Genomic DNA, 25,879 nt, shown 5'->3' on the forward strand with positions numbered 1-25,879 from the left:
GAAATTGAAGACAATACAAATAAATGGAAAGATATACTGTCCTCATGGATTGGAAGAATTAATATTATTAAAATGACCAAACTACCTAAAGCAACCTACAGATTTAATGCAATCCCTATCAGAATACCAGTGGCATTTTTCATAGAACGGGAACAAATAATTCTAAATTTTGTATAAAACCACAAAAGACTTTGAATAGCAAAAGCAATTTTAAGAAAGAAGAACAGGGGCTTCCCTGGTGGTGCAGTGGTTGAGAATCTGCCTGCCAATGCAGGGGACACGGGTTCGAGCCCTGGTCTGGGAGGATCCCACATGCTGCAGAGCGACTAGGCCTGTGAACCACAGTTGCTGAGCCTGTGCGTCTGGAGCCTGTGCTCTGCAACAAGAGAGGCCACGATAGTGAGAGGCCCGCGCACCGCGATGAAGACTGGCCCCCACCTGCCGCAACTAGAGAAAGCCCTCGCACAGAAACGAAGACCCAACACAGCCATAAATAAATAAATAAATAAAAAATTTTAAAAAACCAAAACGTCACAAGTTCACATAAATGGCAATATTTTAAAAAAAAAAGAAGAAAGAAGAACAAAGCTGGAGGCATCATGCTCCCTGATTTCAAGCTATACTGCAAAGCAACTGTAATCAAAACAGTATGGTACTAGCACAAAAACAGACATAGATGAATGGAACAGAATAGAGAGCCCAGAAATAAACCCACATTTATATGGCAAATTAATTTACAACAAAGAAGCCAAGAACATAGAGTGGGGAAAGACTGATTTTAATAAATGGTGTTGGGAAAACTGGTCAGCTACATGGGAAAGAATGACACTGGATCACTTTCTTACACCATTTACAAAAATAAATTTAAAATGGATTAAAGACCTAAATGTTCGTTCTGAAACCATAAAGTTCTTAGAAGAAAATATAGGCAGTACGCTCCTTGATACTGGTCTTACCAATATTTTTTTTGGATCTGTCTTCTCAGGTAAGAGCTGCAAAAGCAAAAATAATCAAATGGAACTACAACAAACTAAAAAGGTTTTGCACAGAAAGGGAAACCATCAACAAAATGAGAAGGCAACCTACTAAATGGGAGATGATAGTTGCAAAAGGGGTTAATATCTAAAATGTATAAAGAACTCACACAACTCAACATCAAACAAAAACAAGTAAAAATTGGGCAGAGGACATGATAGACATTTTTCCAGGGAAGACATGCAGATGGCCAACAGACATATGAAAACATGCTCAACATCAACAATCATCAGGGAATAGCAAATCAAAACCACAAGGAGATATTACCTCACACCTGTCAGAATGGCTATTATCAAAAAGGCAACAAATAATGAGTGTTGGCAAAGATGTGGAGAAAAGGCAACCCTCATGCCCCATTGGTAGGGATGTAAATTGGTGCAGCCACTATGGAAAACAGTATGGAGGTTCCTCAAAAAACTAAAAATAGAACTATCATATGATCTAGCAATTTCACCTCTGTGTATGTATCTGAAGAAAATGAAAATATAATCCAAAAATATATATGTACCCCTATGTTCATTGCAGCATTATTTACAATAGCCAATGTGGAAATATGGAAGCAACCTAAATGTCCATCTATAGACAAAGGAATAAAGAAGATGTGAGATACATATATATTATATAGATATATGTATTATATATATATAAGAGAATATTACTCAGCCATAGATATATACTCTATGTTATCACTTGCATGTGGAATCTAAAATACAAAACAACCCCTCAGGGGCAAAACTGCCCCTGGTTGAGAACCACTGCTTTTGACAAATTATTAAGGAGACAGTATCCCATAATCCACTCTGAATCTGAATAACCACTGACAAGAGATGATGATTCACAGAGACCATTTTAATATTCTCATTAGTCATTATGATGTTTTTCCTATACAAAACTAAAACTGGCAACATTGCAAAAAATAAAAAAATAAAATAAAATACAAAACAAGTGAATAAACAAAACGAAACAGAAACAGACTCATAGACTCAGAGAACAAACTGGTGGTTATCAGAGGGAAGGGGAGTAGGGGGTTAAGCAAAACAAGTAAAGGGGAATAAGAGGTACAAACTCCTAGATATAAAATAAGTAAATCATAGGGATGTAATGTACAGCATAGGGAATATAGTCAACACTATTGTAATAACTTTGTATGGTGACAGATGGACTTAGACTTATTGTGGTGATCAGTCTGTAATGTATATAAATGCTGAATCAGTATGTTGTACAACTGAAACTAATATAATATTGTATGTCAACTATACTTCAATTAAAAAATAAAAAGGAAAAAATGGATAAGGTAAAATAACTAAATAATAAAAGAAAGAAATACATTAAATCTGTAACTAAAATCTATCCCAAAGAAAATTCGAGTCTAGATGACTTTACTGGTGATTTCTGCCAAGCATTTAAAGAAAGAAATAATACCAATCTTGTACAACCTCTTTTAAGGAATAGAGAGAGAGCACTTCTTCCTAATTCATTTTATGAGACCAGCATAACCCTGATACAAAAATATACAAGGAAATTACAAGAAAAGAAAACTGCATAAGAGTACTTCTTATTAATTGATACACACATTAGTATAAAATATTAGAAAATCAAATCCAGAGAATATATGCACTACGTCATGACCAAATTCACTTATTCTAGGAATAAAAAATGGTTTAGGGACTTCCCCAGTGGTCCAGTGGTTAAGACTCTACCTTCCAATGGAGGGCGTGGGTTTGAGCCCTAGCCGGGGAACTAAGATCACACATGCCACGGGGTGTGGCCCCCAATTTTTTTTTTAATGGTTTAAATTTTGAAAGTTAATCAATATAATTCACTTCTTTAACAAAAAGTGAACGTTAAGGCCATATGATTACCTCAACAGATACAAAAAGGCATCCAATTAAATTAACCACTAGTTCATGATAAAAACTCTCAGCAAACTAGGAATAGAAGAGAACCTCTTTAATATGATTAAGTTTATATATAAAAAGTCTATTGCTCACATATTTAATGGTGAAATGTTGAGTGCTTTCTCCCTGAGTTCAGAACAATTCAAATACATTCGTTTTCATCATTTCTGTTAATTATTGTTCCGTAGGTCCCAATTAGTGCAAAAGGGCACAAAACAAGAATTATGAGGTATAAATATTGAAAAGGAGCAAGTAAAAATGTAATTCCAGGTGACGTGGTTGTCAATATAGAAAACCTCAAAAAAATATGTACACTATTAGAATTAATAAATGAATTTAGGTAGGTCACTAGATACAAAGTCAATATATAAAAATCTATTGCATTTCTATATATTATACTTGCAAAAACAATTAGTCAATAAAATTTTAGGTACAACACTATTAACAATAGCTTTGGAAACGGCCTAATATCTAGGAATGAATCTGATGAAACACATGCAACATTGTTAAACTGAAAAATACAAAACATTGTAGGGAAAACCATAGAACACTTAAACAAATAGATAAATATACCATGCTCATGGATTTGAAGACTCTGTTTTATAAAGATGTCGATTCTCCCAAAATTAATTTATTGACTCAATGCAGTCACAGACAAATTCCCAGCAAGGTTTTCTTTGGAAATTTATCAGGGAATTCTAAACTTTATATGGAAATGCAAGAGCCAAAAAATCAGGAAGAAGAAATTGTTGGAAGATTTACAATATCAGATACCAAGACTTAGCATAAACCTACAATATTTAAGATAGTGTGGTACTGGTGCAGTGATAGATAAACAAACAGTGAAATAGAAGAGAGAGTCTAGAAACAGGCCCATGCCTATACAGTAAACTGATATACAACAAAGGTGCTACTGCAATTTTGTGGTAATGAGATTTTTTTTTTCAAAAATTGATGCTGGAGCAATTAGATAATTCATATGCAACAGACTTTAACCCTATTTTATACCATTTACAAAACTTAATTCCAATTGGATTATAGGCCTAATATGAAAGGAAATCAATAATTTTCTAGAACAGGGGTTAGTAAATTTTTTCTGTAAAGTACAAGATACTCAATATTTTCAATTTTGTGGTCCACATGGTCTCTGTTGAAACTACTCAACTCTGCTGTTACAGCACAAAAGCAACCATAGACAATACATTTATGAAATGGAATCGCTGTGTTCCAATAAAAATTTATTTACAAAAACAGGCGGCAGGCCACATGGGCCATAGTCTGCTGACCCCTGTTCTAGAAGATAACATAGACGAATAATTCCATGACCTTGAGGTAGGCAGTGATTTCTTAAATAAGACCCAAAAAACCATGAACCATAAAAGATTTATAAATTCTGAAATTCTATTTATCGAAGTACACCATCAAGAGAGTGAACCAGAAATTCACAGACTAAGAGAAATTTGTGATATATATGCATATATATATATATGCATGTTTATATACATATATCATAGATATAGCATATATATCCAAAAAATATCTCATAGCCACAATATCTAAAGAATGGCAACAAATTAGTAAGAAAAAGATAAACAACACAATGAAGATAAACAGCTCAAACAAAGTGAGAAAAAACTTGAGCGGGAGTTTTATAAAAGAGAATATCAGCATGGACATAAGTACATGAAAAGATGTTCCATATGATTAGTTATCAAGGAAATGAAAATAAAAATAAAACCAAAATGTAATATCAGTACGGACTTCTCAGAATGGCTAAAATGAAAAGAATTGACAATATGCAGTGGTAGCCAGAATATGGAGCAACTGGAACTGGAACTTCCATATACACTAATGAAAGTGTAAATTGTTACAACCACCTTGAATCACTCTACTAAAACCTCCTCTATGACCCAGCAGTTCCAGTACTAGGTATATAAGAGAAATGCATGAATATCACAGAAGGCATGTACAAGGCAAGTCATAGCAGTTTTCTTCCTAATAGCCCCAAACTGGAAATAACTCAAATGTCTATCAACAGAGGAATGGATAACTAAACTGTGGTGTATTCATACAGTGGGATACTATAAGCAATAGAAAAGAACTGACAACATGGATTAGTATAGTAGATATGGTATGAAACAAAAAGAGCCAGACACAAAATTAGAACAAGCTGTATGATTCTATTTCTATGAATTTCAGGGACAGATAAAATAATCTGCGGTGGTGGGTACAATGGAGGACCACGATAGAGCATTCTAGGGAGCAGAAATATTCTACATCTTGATCTGGGTAGTGGTTACATGAGTAATACACGTGTAAAAATTCATTGGGCTATATACTTATAATTTGTGCACTTTAGTCTCAGTATGTTAAAACTCAAAAAAAAAAACTTTAAAAAATCATAGAAATTTACAGGATATATTTTCACTGAAAGATTCAAACAACACTGAAATATAGAGACTAAAACATTAGTCTTACCTCTGTTTCCTGTCCCTCATTCTTGCTGTCCTCCCTAAAAAAAACCATTAGGTGATTCTACTTCCAAATTATTTTTTATACATTTACCTGCACATATATATGTACACATATATATATGTATACACACATGTATGTGTAACATTAAAAAATTCACATTCACACTTCACAATAATTCTGTAATTTTATTTTTAGCCTAAAAATACATCTCTCAGCTCTTTCTGTCGAATACAGATCAGTCTCATTTTAACAGCTGCACAGTATTCTATTGTATCAATGTAACATAATTAATTATTTTCCCTACTAACAGATATATAAATTACTCCTAATTTTTCACTATTTGAAACAATGCTGCAACAAACTTTCTTAAAATTTCCTAGTGCACACAAACAAGTATTTTCTTTTTTGTGCACTATGAACAATTCTTTTGGCTAAAACAGTAGAAACAAAATTTCCGAGTAAAAGAAATTGTAGAGTAAAAATTTTGGTAAATTCTGCTAAATTGCTTTCGAAGAAAGTCTTACAAATTTCATTCTGACCAACAGTATATGAAAATACCTGTTTCCCAACATCTTTATAAACACTAGATATTATCAATCTCTTACAAATTTGCCAGTTCTAAGGGCAAAAAAAAAAAAATGCAATTCACTGTTATTTTAAATTATTTTTTATTCATTATTTACATTTCTCCTTATTGAAGTGGTTATTTAGATCCTTTGCACATGTTTTTATTAGGTTGTTTATATTTTTCTTATCAATTTTGAGGTGTTCTTTATTAAATGTAATAATATATATTTTGAAAATATTTTCTCCTGGTTTGCCACTTTTAACTTTCTTTTTCTTATCACATAGCATTAGCCAGGACTCTCAAAGCAATATTGAAAAAACTTTAGTGGGAAAGCTTCTAATACTTCATTAGGTATGATGCTTGTGTATGCAGATATCTTTCATTAAAACAGAGAAGTTTCTACTTCTGGTTTGCAAAAGTGGTTTTCTTTCTAATCAACCTAGGGGCAGGACAGGATAAAGACGCAAACGTAGAGAATGGACTTGAGGACACGGGGTGGGGGAAGGGTAAGCTGGGACGAAGTGAAAGAGTGGCATGGACATATATACACTACCAAATGTAAAACAGATAGCTAGTGGGAAGTAGCTGCATAGCACAGGCTTCTGTGCTTTGTGACCACCTAAAGGGGTGGGGTAGGGAGAGTGGGAGGGAGGCTCAAGAGGAAGGGGATATGGGGATACATGTATACATATAGCTGATTCACTTTGTTATACAGCAGAAACTAACACAACATTGTAAAGCAATTATACTCCAATAAAGATGTTAAAAAAAAATAGATGTCCAATGGTATCAAATGTCTTTTGCATCTCTTAATATTTTTTTTTATTTTGAATGTAACGATTTGTATTAATATATTTTGAATTTTGAATCAGCCTTGAATAGCTTAGATAAATCCTTCTTAGTTATGACATTTAAAAAATACATTTCTGGATTCACTTTACGAATACTAATACTTAAGATATCTGTATATGTGTTCATAAGTGAGTGTACGCTTTCCTTGCCAGTTTTAAAATTCAGGCCATGTCAGCTCCAATGTAAATGAGTTAGAAAACTTTCTATTTTTTCCATGCTTTGGATTAACTAATTAATATACCATAGGGATTATTTGTTCCTTAGTTATAGAACCATCTTTGTTTGGTGACCTTTTATGAGCGAGCTTTGACTACCTTTTCAATGCTCTCATTGTTTTTATTGTTGTTGTTTGTTGTTTTAAGGTGACTATTTCTTCATGGGTCAATTTTGGTGATTTCTATTTTCCAGAAATTATTTTAATCTAGAATTTTCTAATTTATTATCTTAAAGTTAGTATTCATCTCAGATTTTTTAGAATCTACTCTATACTTATAGTGTCCCTTTCTTATTTCAAAGGTTGATAATTCTTTTTTTTTTTTAACCTTGATTAAACATTCTAGACTTTTGATATTTTTGGTTCTTTTCAGATGATCAGTTTTAATTTTATTCAGATTAACTCTACTCCTTATTTCATGCATTTCTGGTTTTTTCTTTAGTAATACTTTCCTTGTATATTTTAATTTTTCTTCCTTTAGCTTCTTGAACTGTATGCACGATTTACTTCCATTCAGTCTTTTCCTATTTTCTAATGTATGCATCCAGGGCTATAAGTTTTCTCTGAGTATGTATAGATTTTGAATTGTATTGATCTCATTGTTCTTCTTGTTGTAGCAGTTAAATATACTGGCTCTGGACTATACCATCTAGGTTCAAATCCCAACTCTGTCATCTATGGACTATGTGCCCTTGGGCAGGTTATTTAACAGAGCTTTGTGTTTCAGTTCTTCATCTGTGAAATGAGATGATAATGGAATCAACTTCTCAGGATTATTGTGATAATAAAATGAGACAATCCAGGTGGATCACTTAGCACAAAGCTGGTTGTATAGTAATGTTTAATAAATTTTTGGTATTGTTATTTTTAAATAATTGATAGCTTCATTTTACATTTCTTTTCATTAAAGTTATTCTAAGTTAAAGTTATTTAAAGGTGTGGGTTTTTTATTTCCAAGTTATAAAAATTGTATTCTTTTGTACTAACTCCAAATTGTATTGCAGTGTGATCAAAGAATGTGACCTGAATGATTTCTTATCTGGGAATTTATTAACATTTTCTTTTCTTTCTTTGTTTTAGAAAGTAGTTAATGTTGCATGTGTGTTTGAAGAGATTATGCATTCACCATTTATTGTGTATAGTCCTTTACACCTATTCAGTCAAGTTTCTTTACTGTGTTATTCAAATCCTCACTACACTTGCTTCCTTTTTTCCTACTTGATCTGTCAATTTCTGAGTTGAAGTCTTCCAAAATAGCTGTGTATTTTTCATCACTACCTGTATTTCTATCAGTTTTAACTTTATACGTTATATTATAAACATGACTTTTGATGTTATATTGTTAGGTTTGTAAAGGTTCATTATTAATTGACCTTCTTATGGAATTGTATTTTTCATCAACATAAATGTTCTTTATCTTGTCAAATCCTCTTTACATCAAATTCTTCTTTTTTGGTCTAACATTAATATTACCATACTTGTTATCTATTTTTAGTTATTTGGCTTATTTATCTTTGTATGTTCTTTTATTTTCAACTTTCTTTTTAGATGTATTTCTTCTAAATACCGTCTGACTAGACATGTTGTTATTTTAAAGATTTTGAGATTTTTCTGTCTTTATTTAGGAAATTGTATCCATTTGTCACATACTGTGATTACTGATGATTTGACTTTTTCCCTGCCATCTGGTTGTGTGTGTGTGTGTTTTACACACTTTTAGAACTTCCCTCTTATCTCTTCATCACACCTTGTCTCTGCCATCTTTATGTTGCATTCATCCAAAACAGGGGTGGCAGGCAGGCTAAATCTGTCCTGCTGCCTGTTTTGTAAATAAAGTTTTATTGGAACACAAACAGGCCCATTCAATTACATATTATCTATGGCTGCTTTCACACTATAGCAGCAGAGCTGAGTAGTTAAGACAGAGTCTGTATGGACCACAAAGCTGAAAATATTTACTCTCTGGTCTTTTACAGAAAAAGTCTGCCAGCATCTACTCTAGATTTTAAATTTATGTTACTAATTTTTAAACACAGGCCATAATTAGACAAGTTAACTAGTTTCTTTCTTTTCCACTGTTTCTTGAATATCTTCATCTTTCTTGGATTCATTATTTATTTTATTAAAATTCATCCAAAAGTCAGTTATCCTTTCAAGGAATTTCAATTGGTGATACACGTCTGCTGAGTTTTCTTATTTTGAAAATCATGTTTTTAACCCCTAAGATCACTGTTTGCTTCCTTTCCACTAATGTAATAATGTCCTAATCTCTTTGAAGATAATTGTTTATTTGTAGCATTTATAAGTATATATTTTACTTAAAAGTAAAATAAGTATATATTTTACTTTATATTTTATAATATATTTATATTTTAATATAAATATATAATATATATATTATATATTATATAATATATATTTTATAATATATTTATATATTATATTTATATTTATATAATATATTTATATTTTACTTATATTTTACTTATAGTTATATTTTTCTTAAAATAAGATGAAATTTATACTTATCGTTTCATTTATCTTTCCACAGGTATTATTTCAGTATTTACTGAGTTTGGTGCCTCTACGTACTTGTGTTATTCTTATGTTGATTAATCTTTTACTTTGTAAATGAAAATTCCTTTTAGTGCTCTACTTCTGCTTAATGTGGGTTGACTCTGATGATTATAGGAGAAGGGAAGGACATACTGCTGGGCAGAGTGATTTCAGAGCGAGGGGTCTCCCTGTCCCTCCTGGAGTCCATTGTTATTATTCTATCTTTGGCTCCCAGGACCCACAGGCTCACTGCTTTAATCTGTGGACAATTCTAGGCAGGAAGAGGGAAGGAGATCAGCAGACCAGCTGCTCCAACTGCTATGTCTTCATTCATTGCTCTGGTCATTATGCTAGCACCCTCTACGCACTGAATCTGCTCTTTCTGAGATGGGAGCAGCCCTGAAATTGCTTCTACTCCTTTAGCAGTCTTAAGCTTAGGAGTATTTGAGGTTCAGGTGCCCTAATTTGTTTTTCCAAGAAAATTTTCCAAATTTTCTGATACACTGATGACACTTTTTTGTCCCCAGTCCTGTTACCAATTATTCCTCTCCCCCTTCCCCTTTCCCCCATCTCTCAACCTTTTCTGTCATTTCATAAGGTTTGGTAGAGGTAAGCTTCCTTCAGTCTGATGTCTTGATTTAATCTTCATACACAGGATTTTAAAACTAACTCTTTCAAAACACAATTAAATATAATTTATTTGTGAGTGGTAACTTATATCTTACCATTTTTAAAATTTCAAAACATTTAAAAATATACTCAGAAAGAGCACCTACGACACAGAAAGAACATTGAAGCCCTACTCCAACAGCATCTCTGAGGGGACTCGAAATGAGAAAACGATGTTCACCAACTAGAGTGAAAAGGGGTACTTAGTCTTGAGTCACTTGCCTTTAAAAATAGATTGGGTGGTCCATTCAATTAAAAAGTGTTCCTTGGGCTTCCCTGGTGGTGCAGTGGTTGAGAATCCACCTGCCAATGTAGGGGACACGGGTTCGAGCCCTGGTCTGGGAAAATCCCACATGCCACGGAGCAACTGGGCCCGTGAGCCACAACTACTGAGCCTGCGCGTCTGGAGCCTGTGCTCCGCAACAAGAGAGGCCGCGATAGTGAGAGGCCCGCGCACCGCGATGAAGAGTGGCCCCCGCCTGCCGCAACTAGAGAAAGCCCTCGCACAGAAACGAAGACCCAACACAGCCAAAAATTAAGTAATTAATTAATTTTTAAAAAAGAAAAAGAATTTACTTTAAAAAAAAAAAAAAGTGTTCCTTCATGGGGGTGGGAGACACCGGTTGCTGCAGAGCTGTAATCATTTAGCCACATTTTCTGCCCGATAACAAATGACACATTAGGCAGCAATCGGTGACATCTCTGACATTTTCAGTCAGAAAAATCTGACTCACAAGCTCATCCTGTTTTGGAATGCTACCCCCATCCTGCCATACCTCAATCCTTGCCTGCCAAGCAGCCTGTTCAGTTAGCCTGTTTATGAGCTAACTTTAACAGTTTTTAATCCTGCTCTATCTAGAGCAGCTGGAAAACATAAACCCTGACGCCCCTCTCCCTCAATCACACACACACACATTATCTGGGCTCTTAAGTCCCTGGGAAGAGTAGCTGGTCTCATTGGGCTTTCTTTCGGGACCTCAGAAGGGATACATATGGATGTGATATTCCTATGAATACTCTTAGATTCCTCAATTGATTATTAACACCTTCCCTTCTTTCTCCATTTCCAGTGTTGGGTTTATTTGCAGGGGTTGCCTCTGTACATTCTCAGAGCTCTCTGAGACAGCATTAGATGAATCTCAAAATTTTCTCTGCTTGGTGTAGGCAAAAACTTCTTCCCTTGCCATTAATGATGCCTATCTCACTATCAACTGTGCCCCAATTTCAACCTGGCAGGGTTTGAATGTCCTTCCACACTCTGATCAAAATATCTCCTGTGGCAGCTGCCTCAGGTGCAGTGTGGCTTTGGATGACTAAGACCTGTGCTTTATCAGATTTTCAAGTGGTGGCACACGGTCCCTCGGCTGCTGGCCCTTTTGATTTTCAGGGCCCCAGTCACTGTCAAGGTCCTTGTCCTCCACCATCATCCTATGTCTTCCCTTCCCTTCTCCACCTCCTCAGGAATAACATATACAGGAAATTCACATTTATTTGGCTCTTACTAAGTATAAAACATTGTGCTAGGTATTTTCACAAATATTTTTCATCAAACATTCAGCATAACTATGTAAGGGAGTCCTATTTCCCCATTTCTACCACTTCGAAACCGAGGCTCAGAGAGTTGTGAGGGACTTGTCTGGGACTACAAAAGTGGCAAGGGGTATGGCTGGGATTTGGGTCCTGGACTCTCAGCTCCGAAGCCCAGGGGATGTCCCTGAGAGTGAGCCTCAAGACTGGCCTGTCCAAGAGTGTGGATCTGAATTCAGATGAGAAACTGGAGGCTGAAGGGAGAACGTAGCTGACTCTTCTCCTTAAAAGGAAGAGGGCTGGCCAAAGTACTTTTAAAACTGGAGAATCATAGCACCAGATGTCTAGCTGAACAGACAATATTTGGCTGCTTGGGAAATTTTTGTATAGTCACAGAGACATGAATTTTAAGTATGAATTAACTAAGTTCTTAGTACCTGCACTATTATTACGGACAAGCTATTGGGTTTTCTTACTAGCCCATTCTGCTTTTTCCTGCATTCTGCCTTCTTTTTTCTTGGCCTAAACAAAAGGAGCTCTCTCTAATTCAATAATTCAATTCAACAAACATTTGCTATTTGGCTACTTTATGGTAGGGACTGTACTATATGTAGGAGATACAGAAAAGAATAAAAACATACATCCTAACCACATACAGTTCACAGTACTTGGAGCCAACGGTGGGGAGGGTAGGTACAAGAAATTGACAAGTAAACCTATAATTACCATACAATGAGATAGTGTCTGTGACATAAGGCTGTGTGAGGTCCTAAAGGACCACAGAAAAGGGACAGCTAACTCAACCTGGGTGCGGGTGAGATGAGGAATGGATAAGGTAAGACTTTCAAGAGGACGCAGTTCTTGACATTTAATTGAGCCCTTCAGATGGTCAGGACCATAACTGCATGTGTAAGAATCTTTTGGAAGAGAGAGACCCACCCTAAAGTAAGGTAGCAATGGAAACCTTCTCCTGGGGATCTGAGGAAATAAACCACTTGCTAGAATTGCATTGGAACCTAAATGGACTTTTAGTTCCCTAGCTCTCTTCAAGTCTGTATGAAGTCACTTATAAGTCTGCTCCTGGGTTTCTGGTCAGTTATTCTGGATTTCCCCAAGGCCTGGCCAATAATCTGCTCTTCCTCATTTGTGCCCTCTTACTCTGGAGCTCCATCAAAAAACCTCCTCAGTTTCTATCCACCTCTGGGCATATTGCTCCTACCATTACTAAGCAACTATCTTATCTTCTGAAAGCCTTTTCTGCTTGTCTTCTCACAGTTGCCTCTTACTTATTCCCTCGACTGGTTGCTGCTGCCTAATGGTTTCTGAGGTCTGCCTCTCTTGTGTCTCTTAGCTACTTTATTTTTTTTTTTTTACCGCCAACTGCCTAACTGTCTCTCTTTATCATATTCATATTCTCCAAGAAAGGAATCAATTTGTTAATTAATTACTAACCTCTTCCTTGAGCAAAGACCTTATATTTAGCCAGCTCACAGGTCACTGTCCAGCCAGGGGATTGGTTGCCCTTATGTTGGATGCTGAGCCCTGTTCCAACCACAGACCCAGGGTTACAAGTGACAAGGATGGAGGCTTACATCAGCTGAGCCCTTTAGAAGGTAGCTACAGAAGGCAGAAACCTGAGGGTTTGGCCAACTCAGGAGAATGATGCTAATAGGTACATTAGAGGCACTATAAATAGGAAAAACAAAAAACAAAAGATTAGAAAAAAAACCCATACTAACATCAACACAATTCTTACTTGGTACAACTTCAGGTAATGGGGGCGGGAGGGAAGGATGAAGAAAAACAGGAAGTTCCTGGGAGTATGTATATTTATATACAAAAAAGAGCAAAGAAAATAAATATACCCAAGGAAAGGACACAAGTTGGCCTACTTCATAGGAAAGGATCTTTCCTGAGGTTCCTAAGAAGAAAGTCCGAAGACTTCCTCCTCTTCTCAAATACATGAGGGATGACATAGAGTGTAGTGAATGTGACTGTTAGTTTTATGTGTCAATTTAACTAGGCTAATGTACCAGTTATTCAATTAAATGCTAACCTAGGTGTTGCTGTGAAGGAATTCTGTTAGATGTGGTTAACATCTACAATCATTTGACTTTAAGTAAAGGACATTATCCTTGATATTCTGGGTGGGCTCCATCTAATCAAGTGAAAGGCCTTAAGAGCAAAACTAAGATTTTTCCTAAGGAAGAAGAAATGCCACCTGTAAACTGCAGTGCCTGTTCCTGCCCAAGAGTTTCTGGCCTGTCAGCCTGCTGGCCTGCCTTACAGAGTTTGGACCTATTAACCGGCACAATCAGGCAAGCCAGTTCCTTTAAATTATATAATAGAATAATTACAATAAATATTGTGACAAATATGTGATCATAATGAATATTACAAGAAATTTATAATATATTCTACTGGTTGTTCTCTGATACAACCCTGCCTTATACAGCGAGGACAGAAGCAGAGATTTGTAATTTGGTACCCAGCGCAACCTTTATCATCAGCTATTCACTCCGGTTAGGCCAGTCTCCTGTTTGTCTCTTTAGTCATGCTGATTTTCCTGCTTCTGTTCACACTGCTTTTCCCTTCTGGCTTGCTGCCGTTCTTTCTCCCACTTTCACAAACTTCTTCCCTTTCCTTACACTCCAACTCTGTCCGAAGCCCTCCGTGAAGCCACCTCCTTTTACTTTAACTCCATTTGCTCTTTGCCTTCTCTTAACTCCCTCAGCAGTTGTTAGCTGTGCCATTCACTGTGATGCTTAATCTTACACATCTCGCTTAACACTGCTTCATATATAGTATCCACCACTAGCTAGGTTTAAAGCTGTAAGTACAAATTTGGGCGTGCAAGAAATGTCACGATTCTTTATTGTGTTTAAATCAAATTAAATTCACCTCAGACTTAAATGATCCCAGCCTTAATTCCACTGAAGTAGAAGGAAATCCAATCCCAGTTATTACTGGACTTCCCTCCATTCCTCCCTAGAAATGCACTAGAGTCTGGAAGATTTATGTTGAGCCCAGAAAATGGGGGAAGATGGACTTTGACAACTTCATTGTTCAGGGATACATGGTCCCTAGAAGCCAAGCAACAGCTCTGCTCATAGACCAAGAGTGGCAGGGCGATCCAGCCTCCATAGGGCACAATGCATCTATCTGAGGTCTGGGGTGATCGAGGAAAGAGGGCTGGTGTCTCCACTACTGCAACCCTGAACTTTGACTCTTTTCCAGTTTGGGAAATTTTTTCTTTTGCAACAGTTCCACCTACGCACAACCCCTCCTTCCTTCTCTCTCTTTCCTCCTTTCCCTCACCAGATGCCCCTACCTCTTGAACCCCCTAGCAAAATCCCTCTAGGAGCAAGGAACCTGGAAGGCAAATTGCTGGGCACAACTCCAGGGGTAACATTGACAGTGCATCCTAAGGAGTTGTGGTCCAGGAGGCTTCAATTACAATGTGAGTGGTGCCCCCTGGAATGGTCTGATATTGAGCTCCTGTCAACTTCTTTCTGCCTAGAAACACACAACTCTCTTGAAGCATGTTTGGAATGGAGAGGAGGGAAAATATAAGGAGAACATAAACCAAATTAATAGCTCAATAAATTATCCTGTCACACACTTATTTTTTTGTTTGTCCCCTGCATTTTCACTTCATGTTTAAAAATATGTGTGGGCTGATATGTCTATGTTCCAATTAGATTATGAACTTCTTGAAGATTAAACAATACTGTATTTACCACGTATTTTTTTTAATATTTATTTATTTAAATTTATTTATTTATTTTGGCTGTGCCGGGTCTTAGCTGTGGCACGCAGGATCTTTGTCGAGGCATGTGGGCTCTTTAGTTGCAGCATGCGAACTTCTTAGTTGTGGCATGCGGATTCGTAGTTGCGGCATGCATGTGGGATCTAGTTCCCCGACCAGGGATCGAACCCGGGGCCCCTGCATTGGGAGCGCAGAGTCTTACACACTGGACCACCAGGGAAGTCCCTTACCACTTACTTATTTTTAAATCTTTCTGTGGTTTCAGCATAATAATTAGTATGTAAGAGGGACTTAAATGTGTCTTGAACTGAGGAATGATGAGTTTGTGGATTACTGATTAGGCTCTACCAGTTCAGACTGCACCAGTGCTGACCTCCTCATTGTAGGACTGGCTCTAGTGTCTTTTTACTGTCACTTTTAGGGTTAGGTAAATATGCTTTTCCTTTACCGGCTTCTGTTCATAGCTGCTGCTGGCCTGAATTTCCAAGATATCAAATTTCTACTTGGGACGTTTCTGGCCCCAAGTAAAAGTAAACATTTCTTTTAAAATTCAGACAGATATTAACTTGAACCTTCTTTCATATAAAGAGAATGCAGGTCACAACATAAACATGTGTATTGTAACAACAGTGGAAAATTTCTAAATGAAATCAAAGCAGTACCTCGCATTCATTTTCATAATACCATTCACTTGAAGAGCCAAGTACATTACGAGAACTTTATCCCAATAATTCTCAGAAGTAAGTAAAGGGACCTGACAGAATGACTGGTACAGATAGGGTCACATAGCCAGGTAGTGACAGGGTTGTTAACACCTTGCTGCCTTACCCCGTATTTGAATAGTTAGGCTACTTCCCCTTAACAAACCATTGTTTTGATGACATAATAGAATATTTGTGCTCTAACAGGAGAAATCATATTTTCACATCATACTAACATTAGCAAGTATGGCATGGAGAAAATTTAACCAAATTTGCCAATATACACTTGGTTTTGAACCTTCCAACCTAACCTCTTCTGTAATCTTGCTTCCTCTTTGTTGTCTTCCTCCTGACTACCTTCACCTCCCTCCCTCTAATGCTAGTAAAAGACTGAAAACTCAATTACATTACAGCACTGGAACTTAACATATCAGCTCCCCTAGTACTACATGCATTTTGACAGACAAGAGCTTAGTCCAAAGAAATTAATCATCATTTTCTGATACAGAGAAAGATTTTTTAGGAGATGGAAAGCCTTCCTTCCTTGTTCCCTGAAATAATAACATGTAGGTAATTACATATTCTACTTTCAGCTCCTAGAGGGAGAAGTTTGCAATGGAAGAAGGCAGAGAAAGTAATGATAAAGGAAAAGAGGATGAGGGAATCCTTCGTTTTTAAGAGGGGAAGGAAAAGAGGGTAGAACCTGATCTTTTCCACATCTGTAAACCACCATAATTTGTGGAAATTAAATGTACACTTTAAGCACTTAACCAATATTAACCAACGATGAGCCTATTTGAGGCCTCATTTTGTCAGAACAATCGTAACTAATAACACAGAGTAACGTTTAGTAAAATGGGCTGTGTCTCCCTCCCCTCCTTTCCCTCCCCTATACACTCCATTAAGGATCTGAGCACAAAGCTAACACTGGGTTCTGCATTATGCACTCCTCTCATGTGCCCTTTCATGGCTTCACACCAGTGTTCACGATGCTCCTTGACCTGAAACCATCTTCCCTCAGTGTACTGCCTGTTGAACTTCTATTCACCCGATGAGACCCCATTCAAACGATAGCCAAGAGGCCTTCTCCAAAAGCTCTTTTACCTTGAGCAGGACCAATCCCTCCCTCCACTATACTCATCATCTTGTGTAACTAATATATATTAATAGGTCTCTCTGCTCCCCAGAATGTAAACTACTTCAAGTTAGGACCAGGTCTTACCTATCATCTATCTATTTATTTATATTTTCAATGCCTGACACTCTTATGTATGGGGTATAATAAATGTATGATAAACATATGTACTATAGTCTGGTCAGTATGCAAAGTTTAGTTTCATAAAGGAGACAAAGTTTAGACATAAGAGAGCAAGATGGTATAATGTACTGGGCTAAGAAAATTAAGGTTAGGTAACTACTCAATTCAACAAATATGAACACCCAGGAGTAAGGAATTGTGTCCCGGGATCACTAAGATAAAATAAGGCTTCGAGGTGCTCACGACCCACCTTATAGATTGTCTTTCTCTGTGTATAGCACTTCCCTTTTTAGGTTTAGGTATCACCTTATGTGTTTCTCATAATAACCCCGTGAGGTAGGTCATGATTTTCATTTTTATAGAGGTGAAAACAGAGGGTTTGAATTCCCACGTTTTCTGACTCCCAGACTGGAGTCTTTCTTCCCCACTACATCAGTGTTTCTCAAAATTTTCCACAGGAGTACACTTTCCCAGGGAGGACAGACTTATACTCCTCAGGGTTGAGAAACAGAAGCTCAAAATTTAGTGTATTCTCTTGAAAGTTCATGTTCACTATAATGTTTTCCGCTACTTCTCACCGAGTCAAACTGAAGGTCTGAGGAAATCAGCCACATTGATTCTGGGTCCCTGAGGGACCTTAGTACAGAGTTTCATAACCAGAGGGGGGCAAACACAATTTCAGAAGCACCATGGCTACACTGCCACCTTTACTCAAGGTATCTGGGTTTGGCTTGAGTCCCCACCCAAGATTTTGAATAACTTCAACAGATTTCTTTTAGGTTTCTACTGGTATAACTCTATTCACCGCCCTCTCGGATGACGGTAACAAAACACACACTCTACTCCCAGATTTTAAGTGAGAAGTGGGGGCTGACTCTTTAAAGCCTCCCTGCAAGGATGTCCATTCTGGCAATAAGATCTCTTAAGTCTGACATTATCTGCGACCCCTCTCATTGCTGGTTGAACCTAAGAGTCCCAGATGTCCATCCCCCGTGGGCCCTTGAGGGCCCACAGGCTCAACAATGCCCTCTCGTCAGCACCACCGCTAGAGGGCAGTTCAGGGTTGCGGCTCTGCTGTGCCCTCTAGTGGCTGCTGGCATGACATGCTCTTTTATGGAACCTATAAAACACTGAAAAATTGCACTCGGGAAGTCAGCCTGTGTGACACCCGGTAGTAAATCTTAAAAGAAACGTCTTGGTTCTCAGCTTCCTTTTCTTAAGGCGTTTGGCAGTCTCAGATACATTACCCTTCTTGGACGACCTCCTACTCCCTAGGGTCTCCCCCTCCCAGGGTGTGGCAACGTGGAGCCATCATTCTCTCTTGGCAAGGTAAAAAAAATTAGAACCTGGGGGACTTTGCAACTTTCCCCAATGCCTTTTTACTCCCTCCATCTTCCCCATGGATATACAGCTTAGATATGCATTCAAGGTTTTTCAGTATAACTTCATTTTCACCAAGGCTTGTAAGCTCTGGCATTAGACTTCAGGATTCAAATCCTGGCTCCCTCATTTATTATTTGGGTCACTTTAAGAATGTTAACCTCGCTAAGCTTCTGGTTCATCTGTAAAAAAGGGAGACTAGTAATATATTATACAATTTGGGGATGACAATGTATGGAAAGTGTTAGGTCTTGCACAGTGTAAGTGCTTAGCCAACATCAGCCATTTTCATTCTTCAAGGCTCCTGTCTAGTGCACACCACGTCTATCAATTTGGTACAGAAAAAAAGCCTGTCTTTACATAGAACACAAGGGTCCATATGCAAAATGAATTCATAAACAACTAACATTTTCTAAAAATGGCTAACAGTGACCCTAGGTTATGGAAAAGGGGGCTCGTTTGTGTGGCAGAGTCAGTGCAGTGGGCTTCAGGGTGCAAAGGAATCCAAGGGGCTTAGAATCCTCATGGAGGAGCTGTCTTGCACACAGGTGTCCTTCCTCCCTCCTAGTCCTCCTGCTCCCACCACGTGCAAGAAGTCAGGGTGAATCTGGGAGTGGATTCTGTGAGTCAGGCCTGAGGGCACAGTGGTGCAAAAGCAAAAAGGTTCCAGGCCAAGGCAGGGAACCTAGAACTCCAAAGGCCAAGAAACCCAAGCCAATCAGATTCCCCACCCAGGAGGAGTCTAAAAGGTGGCAGGGACTCACTGCCCAAAGTCCAAGCACTGCAGGAAAGTGGCCAGAGAATCTGACAGGTAGAAACCTGATAGAAACTGTCAGAAAAGTTAAAGCAGAAGAGCTCATAACACCCACAGGCCCATAGAAAGGTCAGTGTGAGCTGAGCAGCTGTTCCATCTGGTGCCAGAGGCCTTGGCTGTAGTCTTCTACACCCAGGCAGTTTAGGCCTCCCTGATCAGCCCCACCTAGAAAAGCCAATTCTTCTGCTCTTAAAGGGGACTTGCATGTTTCTGGCAGGGAGTCTTACTCTTGGTGGGCAAAGCTAGCTCTTAAGGATGAGTAGCGTGGGAGGGGGCAGAGAGTACGTCCAGGGGTTCAACTGGCTCCGAAGGAAGGAGCTTGTGGCTGGAGCCTGAGCCTCCATGTTGTGAGAACTACACGCGTTTCTTTCCGAGGCAAGCAGGGGCCTTGACTGCCAGGGACCCTGACAAGCCGCGACTTGAGCTGTGCCCGAGAGCCTGGGTTGGCTGGAGAGCGGTATAGAGGAGGAGGGAGGGCAATCCAGGAAAAGGGGTGGGGTGGGGAGGGAGGTGAGAGGAAGAGCACGAGCAAAGGCACGAAGGAAGAATGAGTCTGCGGCGCATTGAGAATGGCATGGAGACTTCACTGATTGGAGCCGGGAGTTCTTGCACGGGGATGGAGGCAGCTATGATTGGATAGCTAAAGTGGGGCCAGATTTGGAGGGCTTTGAATGCCCGACCGAGGAGCACTCAACCCAGCTCCTGCCTTGCGATTTCCGTTCAAGACTGAATGACCTAAAGGGTGGTTAATTCCAACGGGTGTTCTTCTTTGGGGGCTTCTGAAAAGTCAGCTTATGCTCTTACCTGCTTCAGTTCTCTTCCTTTACCCAAGGAGAAAGTAATCCTCACTTGCCGAGGGGAGGGAGGATAATGTTGATTGATTTCACTTTACTTGCTTGGAGGATGCAAAAAAAAAAAAAAAAATCCCATTTCCACGCCAAATGTTAAATTTGGTTTCTCCTCCTCCTCCTCACGCAAGTTCTCTTTCTCTCGCCAGCACCTCCCCCACGTTTTCCTGCTCTCCTCCACCAGCTCGGCCAGTCCCCTCCTCGGCCCCGGCGGCGCACGTTCCGGGCCCCGCTGGCCCGCGCCCGCCCTCCGCGCCCGTGCGGCCCCCTCCCGGCCCCCCGCGCCCGCGCGCGTATCCCGCACACCCTGGTCCACGCCCCCCCCGCGGCCGAGCGGTAGGTGTTTTGCCGTCTGCGCCGGGCCGCAGTGCGGCTGCGCGCACTGGGCTGCCTCCGGGGCTGGCAGGGCAGCGGTGGCCGCGGCGGCGGCGGCGGCGGCGTGGGGAGTGGCGTGGAGCCGAGCCTGGGGCTGCAGCAGCGCGGGGCCCCCGGAGTAGAAAGCCCCGGGGGCAAGAAAGGAAGGCCAGGCCGCCAGGTCCCTGAGCAACCGTTCTCCTTGGATTTGGGGGAGCCCTGCCCCCCCACCTCGTGTTCAGACGCCCCCTCCTCACCCCCCCCAAGCCCCGGCCGCTGACGGGAGGAGGCGGCGGCGGCGGCGGCGGGGGGCTGAGGGGCGCCGCCATGCCTCTCCCGCGGTGAAGCGCCCCGGCCGTAAGGAGCCGCTCGCTCTCCCCGGTGATGTCCCCCAGGCGGCAGGCGAAAGCGACTCACTCGAGCCCTGGGGTAAAGGCCTAGCTTATCCAGCTTCCTTCCTCCTCCTCCTCGTCCTCCTCCTCCTCTTCCCCTCCCCCCTCCTCCTCTCCCCCTTCGTCCTCCCCTCCCCGTCTCTTCCCTCACCCTTCCCCGCGCCCCCATCTTCCCTCCCTCCCTCCCCCCCCTCCAGCAGCGATGGCAGAGGAACAACAACAGCCGCCACCACAGCAGCCTGATGCCCATCAGCAGCCTCCCCCCAGCGCCCCCAACTCGGGGGTGGCTTTGCCAGCCCTTGTGCCCGGGCTGCCAGGGACAGAGGCCAGCGCGCTGCAACACAGGATCAAGAACTCCATCTGGTAAGAGGATCCTCCATCGCTGGGGTAAAAAAGCCCAGGCACATTTCTGCTGCAAAGCGGGTGGGGGACGGCGGGCAAGGGAGCCGAGGAGGAGGCTGATGCATTCATTGAATGGGGGTCTCCACAAAGTCGGGTGCATATTCATAGGACCTCTGGAGGTGTGGGGACTTTGCATCAGCCCCTGGGCTCCGGAGCCAAAAAATGCTTTTACCCCCTCCTCAATTTCGAGTGCAGATAAACAAGTCATTTATGTTTTTCACTTATGTGTTAGAGGAATACGGGTCGAAATTAAGTCATGGTGCATGATGGTAGCATGAATTTGGGACTGAGGAATGCAAAATGTGTTTACTCCTTTTTGCAGTCATACTGGGAGGAAGAAGTGTATTGTGAATTTTCACCGAACAGACATTGTGCGTAAGAATATTAATATGCAGCACAAAACCTAATGTGTCTCTTCCTTTCACTTGGTTTAGCTGCTGTTTCTGGATGTTTTTGCCTTCTTTATTCTGAGCTTAAAATTCTCTTCCAGGGATCTTAATCTTTGCATTGATTGTGAAGAAAGGGTTTCTTCAGTATGAGATATTTTAAGGTGGTAGTTTACACTGCAAAGTGATTTTCTAATTTAAAAGGATGTGTTTAATTTAAAATAAATGTGTTGCCTTTTCGTGTGTCTTTTTTTAGAAACCATGGATGAAATATCCTTTGCTTTTCCTATACTTTCTTGTATGAGAATTTCCAATATTTCAACATTAGATTAAACTCTGAAAGACTGGTAGCAGTCTTTTAATAATTAAATACACTGACTTAAGTCTGTCCTCTGTTAGAGCCATTGCAAATATTCTTTGAACATGAACTTGCATTATTTTTGTAGGGCTCTTCATTAACTGACATGTTTTAAAAAGTGTAGTGCTATTTTAAAAATGGAAAGCATTATTTGGAGTTTAGTCTAAGAGACTGCTTTTAATAGAAGTTTAAAAATAGAATTAAATGTGGTGTTTAAAAAAGCTCTGATTTTAAAAATGAGACCTTGCATGTTCATCATTGAATATGATTACTGAAATATCAAAACTCCTTACTTTTTTTATATTGCAACTTCAAAAGTATCATAAAACAACTGGCATTGCAGTACAATATTTACACGTTTAAAAATAGTGACAATTTTTGAATACAAAATTAAAGTTGGTTATATAGTAATTTCATTATTTTCTTGGCATACATCTATATTGTCATGATGATAATATGAAGTAGGTCAGTGCAGGCTTTAATAGCTTTATACTACACAGTAGTTGGCAGCTGAGTATCTTGCTTTCAGTTTTAATTTTAAAATGAAGTTTAAATATTTTAAAGGAGAATTTTTTAGGGTTAACAATAGTCCTGCTGTGGCAATTTGAATAGGTCAGATAAATAGGATTGCCTTGTGTGTGTGCGTGTGAGAGAGAGAGAGAGAAGGCTTTATTCTTCGATGAATGCCCTCACCCCCTTTTAAAGCTGTAATATAAGGGAAGAGATGCTTAATCTCCTTACCATCAAGGTTTCCAGAAACCAGGTTTTTTTTCCCCCCTATTAACTTGATGTAACTAGTGTCTCTGAAATGTGAATTGAGCACTTTGGTTTTTACATTCAGGTAAGGGACATCCAAGTTAAAGGACTAAAATCTTTTAAGAAAGACAAATTTTGAAAGTTGAATTAGTAAGTATATGTTTTAATTTATTATGAGAACAATAGGGGAAAGGAACCTTCACCTTATATTTTTAAAATATGATTAAGTTGTATAGGCAGTGGACTGAAGTGTTTGAATGATAATGATAGTGGAGTGGTGCTCTTTTTGGTAAATCATGTGATTTAATTATTCTTTAATTGATAATTTATATTTACACATCCATTACAACTTAACTGCGCCGATTTTAATGTAAGAAAAACTTCTGAAGTACAGTGTGCTTCAGTTTTTGGTACTTGCTCTGAAAAGAAAAACTGACAACAAACACCTTAATCCCCAAATGTACAATTTTATAGCTTCATTTTAAAATTGTACTGGCACACTTAGTAGCATTTAATTTTCAGCTTTAGAAATCCTATTTGCAAAACTTATTTCTTTATATTTAAAACTTTAGAATAAACAACGTCTGTGGATCATAAACAACGTTAGTGGCTCTATGTAATATATAGACTCATAGCCACTGCTCCACAAGACTGGATTTATGTTATTCATCAAGTGACTATATAAAATACATTAGGAAGTGAAAGCTCCTTCACCACAATCTCTTCCTAAGAAATAGTGTGTGTATGCGTATAAAATTAAAATGACTTTTAATAGGTAAGATTGCAGTTCTTTAGGTATCTCATTTCACAATTTTTTGAAGCAATAATATCTTTTTACCAATTATTTTATCACTTGATAATGTTCTGAAAGATTATCAGTTTTGTAGTACATCCTGTATCAACCTGTGGTATCATTACTAATGAGAATTTAAAATTGCATTAAACAGAAATGTGGCATTTAATAATTATCAAAAGGGTTTTGCATTTAGGTTGATCATAGTTTCTAAATTATTGGACTTGCAGGTCACAAACAAGTCTGAACTTGTCCTCCTATTTTACAAATATACAGTATGTGATGTAGGCCTTTAGCTGGATAATGAATTATTTATTATCTCAGTTCATAATTAATCTATTCTGTTTATTAAACTAAAATACTGTTAGATAAAAGTATGTCCGTGGTTATTTCAAGCATTAAAAATGAGTCTTTGGAAAAAATATTAAGTATTCAGAGTTGAAATCATGTTACTTAATGATTAACATCAGAAACCAGATTTCTTAAGAATTGGAAATATAATGTATTTTTAAGATAGTTCTACAAAATAAAGTTACTAACTTGATAACTTGATAGTCTTGTAGTATTTGTGTAATATACTTACAGGTATCTTCAGCTTAAGTCCAATGTAACGAGCCTGTACCTTTCTTGATCTTCCTTATTCCCACTCCATAGACAGAGGTCCAGATCACTTACACAACTCACTTGAAAGGAGATTGATTTGCAGAGGTGTGTTTTAATACTGAATATGCTATAACATAGTATTTATATTTTGTAAGTAATAGAAAATAATAGAATTCTAATATAAACTTTTCATTAAAAAAGGAAAGCTAGTAACTCATGCATTTTTTTCTAAATAAAAACTCATACTGGCAACCTAAAACAAAGCCACAATCTAACCTCACTGCAAACTTCTTTAACTTACATTGCACCCCTCTTTGGTTACCTAAAAAAAGAATACTGAAGCACGTTTTTCCTTCCTCTTATCTCCCAGTGTCTTCACAGTTTAAAAAAAAGAATGTTTGTATTTAATTTAGACCAAAAGAATTTAAGTGCTTTTCTTTTCCTTTTTAAAGCAGTTTTTCCTGAAACCCTGATAGAATAAAATTACTGTGGAAAAATTGCATTTGAAATCGCTCTGCCTGTTTGTGATTAGTTATGTTTAAGAATAATTGTACCTGCATGGTTGGGAGTGATTAGCATATTTGGAATTAGACTGTCACATAGATGACAAACATTTACCTATAAATTCAAAAGAAATCGTGATGTTTCATTGTAGAAAATGTTCTAATACTGTATTTACTCAACAAACAAATTCAGGGATTCTTAAAAGAATTCATTATTATCAGTTATTATTTTTATTTATATAACTATTTGCAAGTAAGACCTTAAAAACCATTTTTTAAAAACAGTTCTATATGATGTGTCATTATTCTACACACTTTATGGAAAGAGATAAATTGAGTGACAGGGAAGCTATAGGGTTCCTCTGATTCATTGTCAGATCCTGGGAGCAGTGCTGTGGCTATAGTTCCTTGTCTTTATTTAATCCTGTAAGTCACACAGAGGTCTGAATCTGGTACATTTTAGATTTAGAATTTAAACCCAAATTGAGCAATTTTGTTTTACTCCCTTATTTCTTAGTTGCAGCGAGCAAAGTATGGCGATCCATACGTTTTTCTTATTAGCACCATATTTGTTCTGATTTCTGTCCCCTGTCATAGAACTCAGTAGTTCAGTTTTGTCCTTGGTTCTGGGACAGGCAATTTTTAGCTCTAAGAAATAGTTACTGTTTCTTCAACTTCAGTGGGGAACATTTGCTATAAAGCTCATGACTTTAGAGTTTACTTTAACCATAAGCCCAGGATTTTCATTTTGCTTTAAAATTAGAGACT

General features: G+C 38.5%; 2 protein-coding genes across 7 annotated transcripts in view; one reads left to right on the forward strand and one right to left on the reverse strand.

Moving 5' to 3' along the window:
- The window catches only part of TEX9 (testis expressed 9), a 247,054-nt gene extending 225,592 nt beyond the window's left edge, over positions 1 to 21,462 (reverse strand). Inside the window, exons 1-2 of one of the 5 annotated variants that reach the window (XM_036842657.1) lie at positions 21,336 to 21,462; positions 20,521 to 20,611 (exon numbers count right to left, since the gene is read on the reverse strand). The gene's annotated coding sequence lies outside the window, so the exon portion shown is untranslated. Of the gene's footprint in view, positions 1 to 5,411; positions 5,446 to 20,520; positions 20,960 to 21,335 lie in introns of those variants that run through there. The other 4 variants (XM_036842660.1, XM_036842658.1, XM_036842659.1 and 1 more) reach the window with 4 other exon arrangements.
- Positions 20,963 to 25,879, forward strand: part of RFX7 (regulatory factor X7) — a 153,909-nt gene continuing 148,992 nt past the window's right edge. The window contains exons 1-2 of one of the 2 annotated variants that reach the window (XM_036842652.1): positions 20,963 to 21,347; positions 21,508 to 21,673. In XM_036842652.1, coding sequence (XP_036698547.1) covers positions 21,513 to 21,673 — 161 coding nt within the window. In that variant the 5' untranslated portion in view covers positions 20,963 to 21,347; positions 21,508 to 21,512. The remainder of the gene's footprint in view (positions 21,348 to 21,507; positions 21,674 to 25,879) is intronic. The other variant, XM_036842651.1, reaches the window with a different exon arrangement.

The sequence above is a fragment of the Balaenoptera musculus genome, chromosome 2 (genome assembly GCF_009873245.2).
Source record: "Balaenoptera musculus isolate JJ_BM4_2016_0621 chromosome 2, mBalMus1.pri.v3, whole genome shotgun sequence".
Classification (NCBI taxonomy): domain Eukaryota; kingdom Metazoa; phylum Chordata; class Mammalia; order Artiodactyla; family Balaenopteridae; genus Balaenoptera; species Balaenoptera musculus.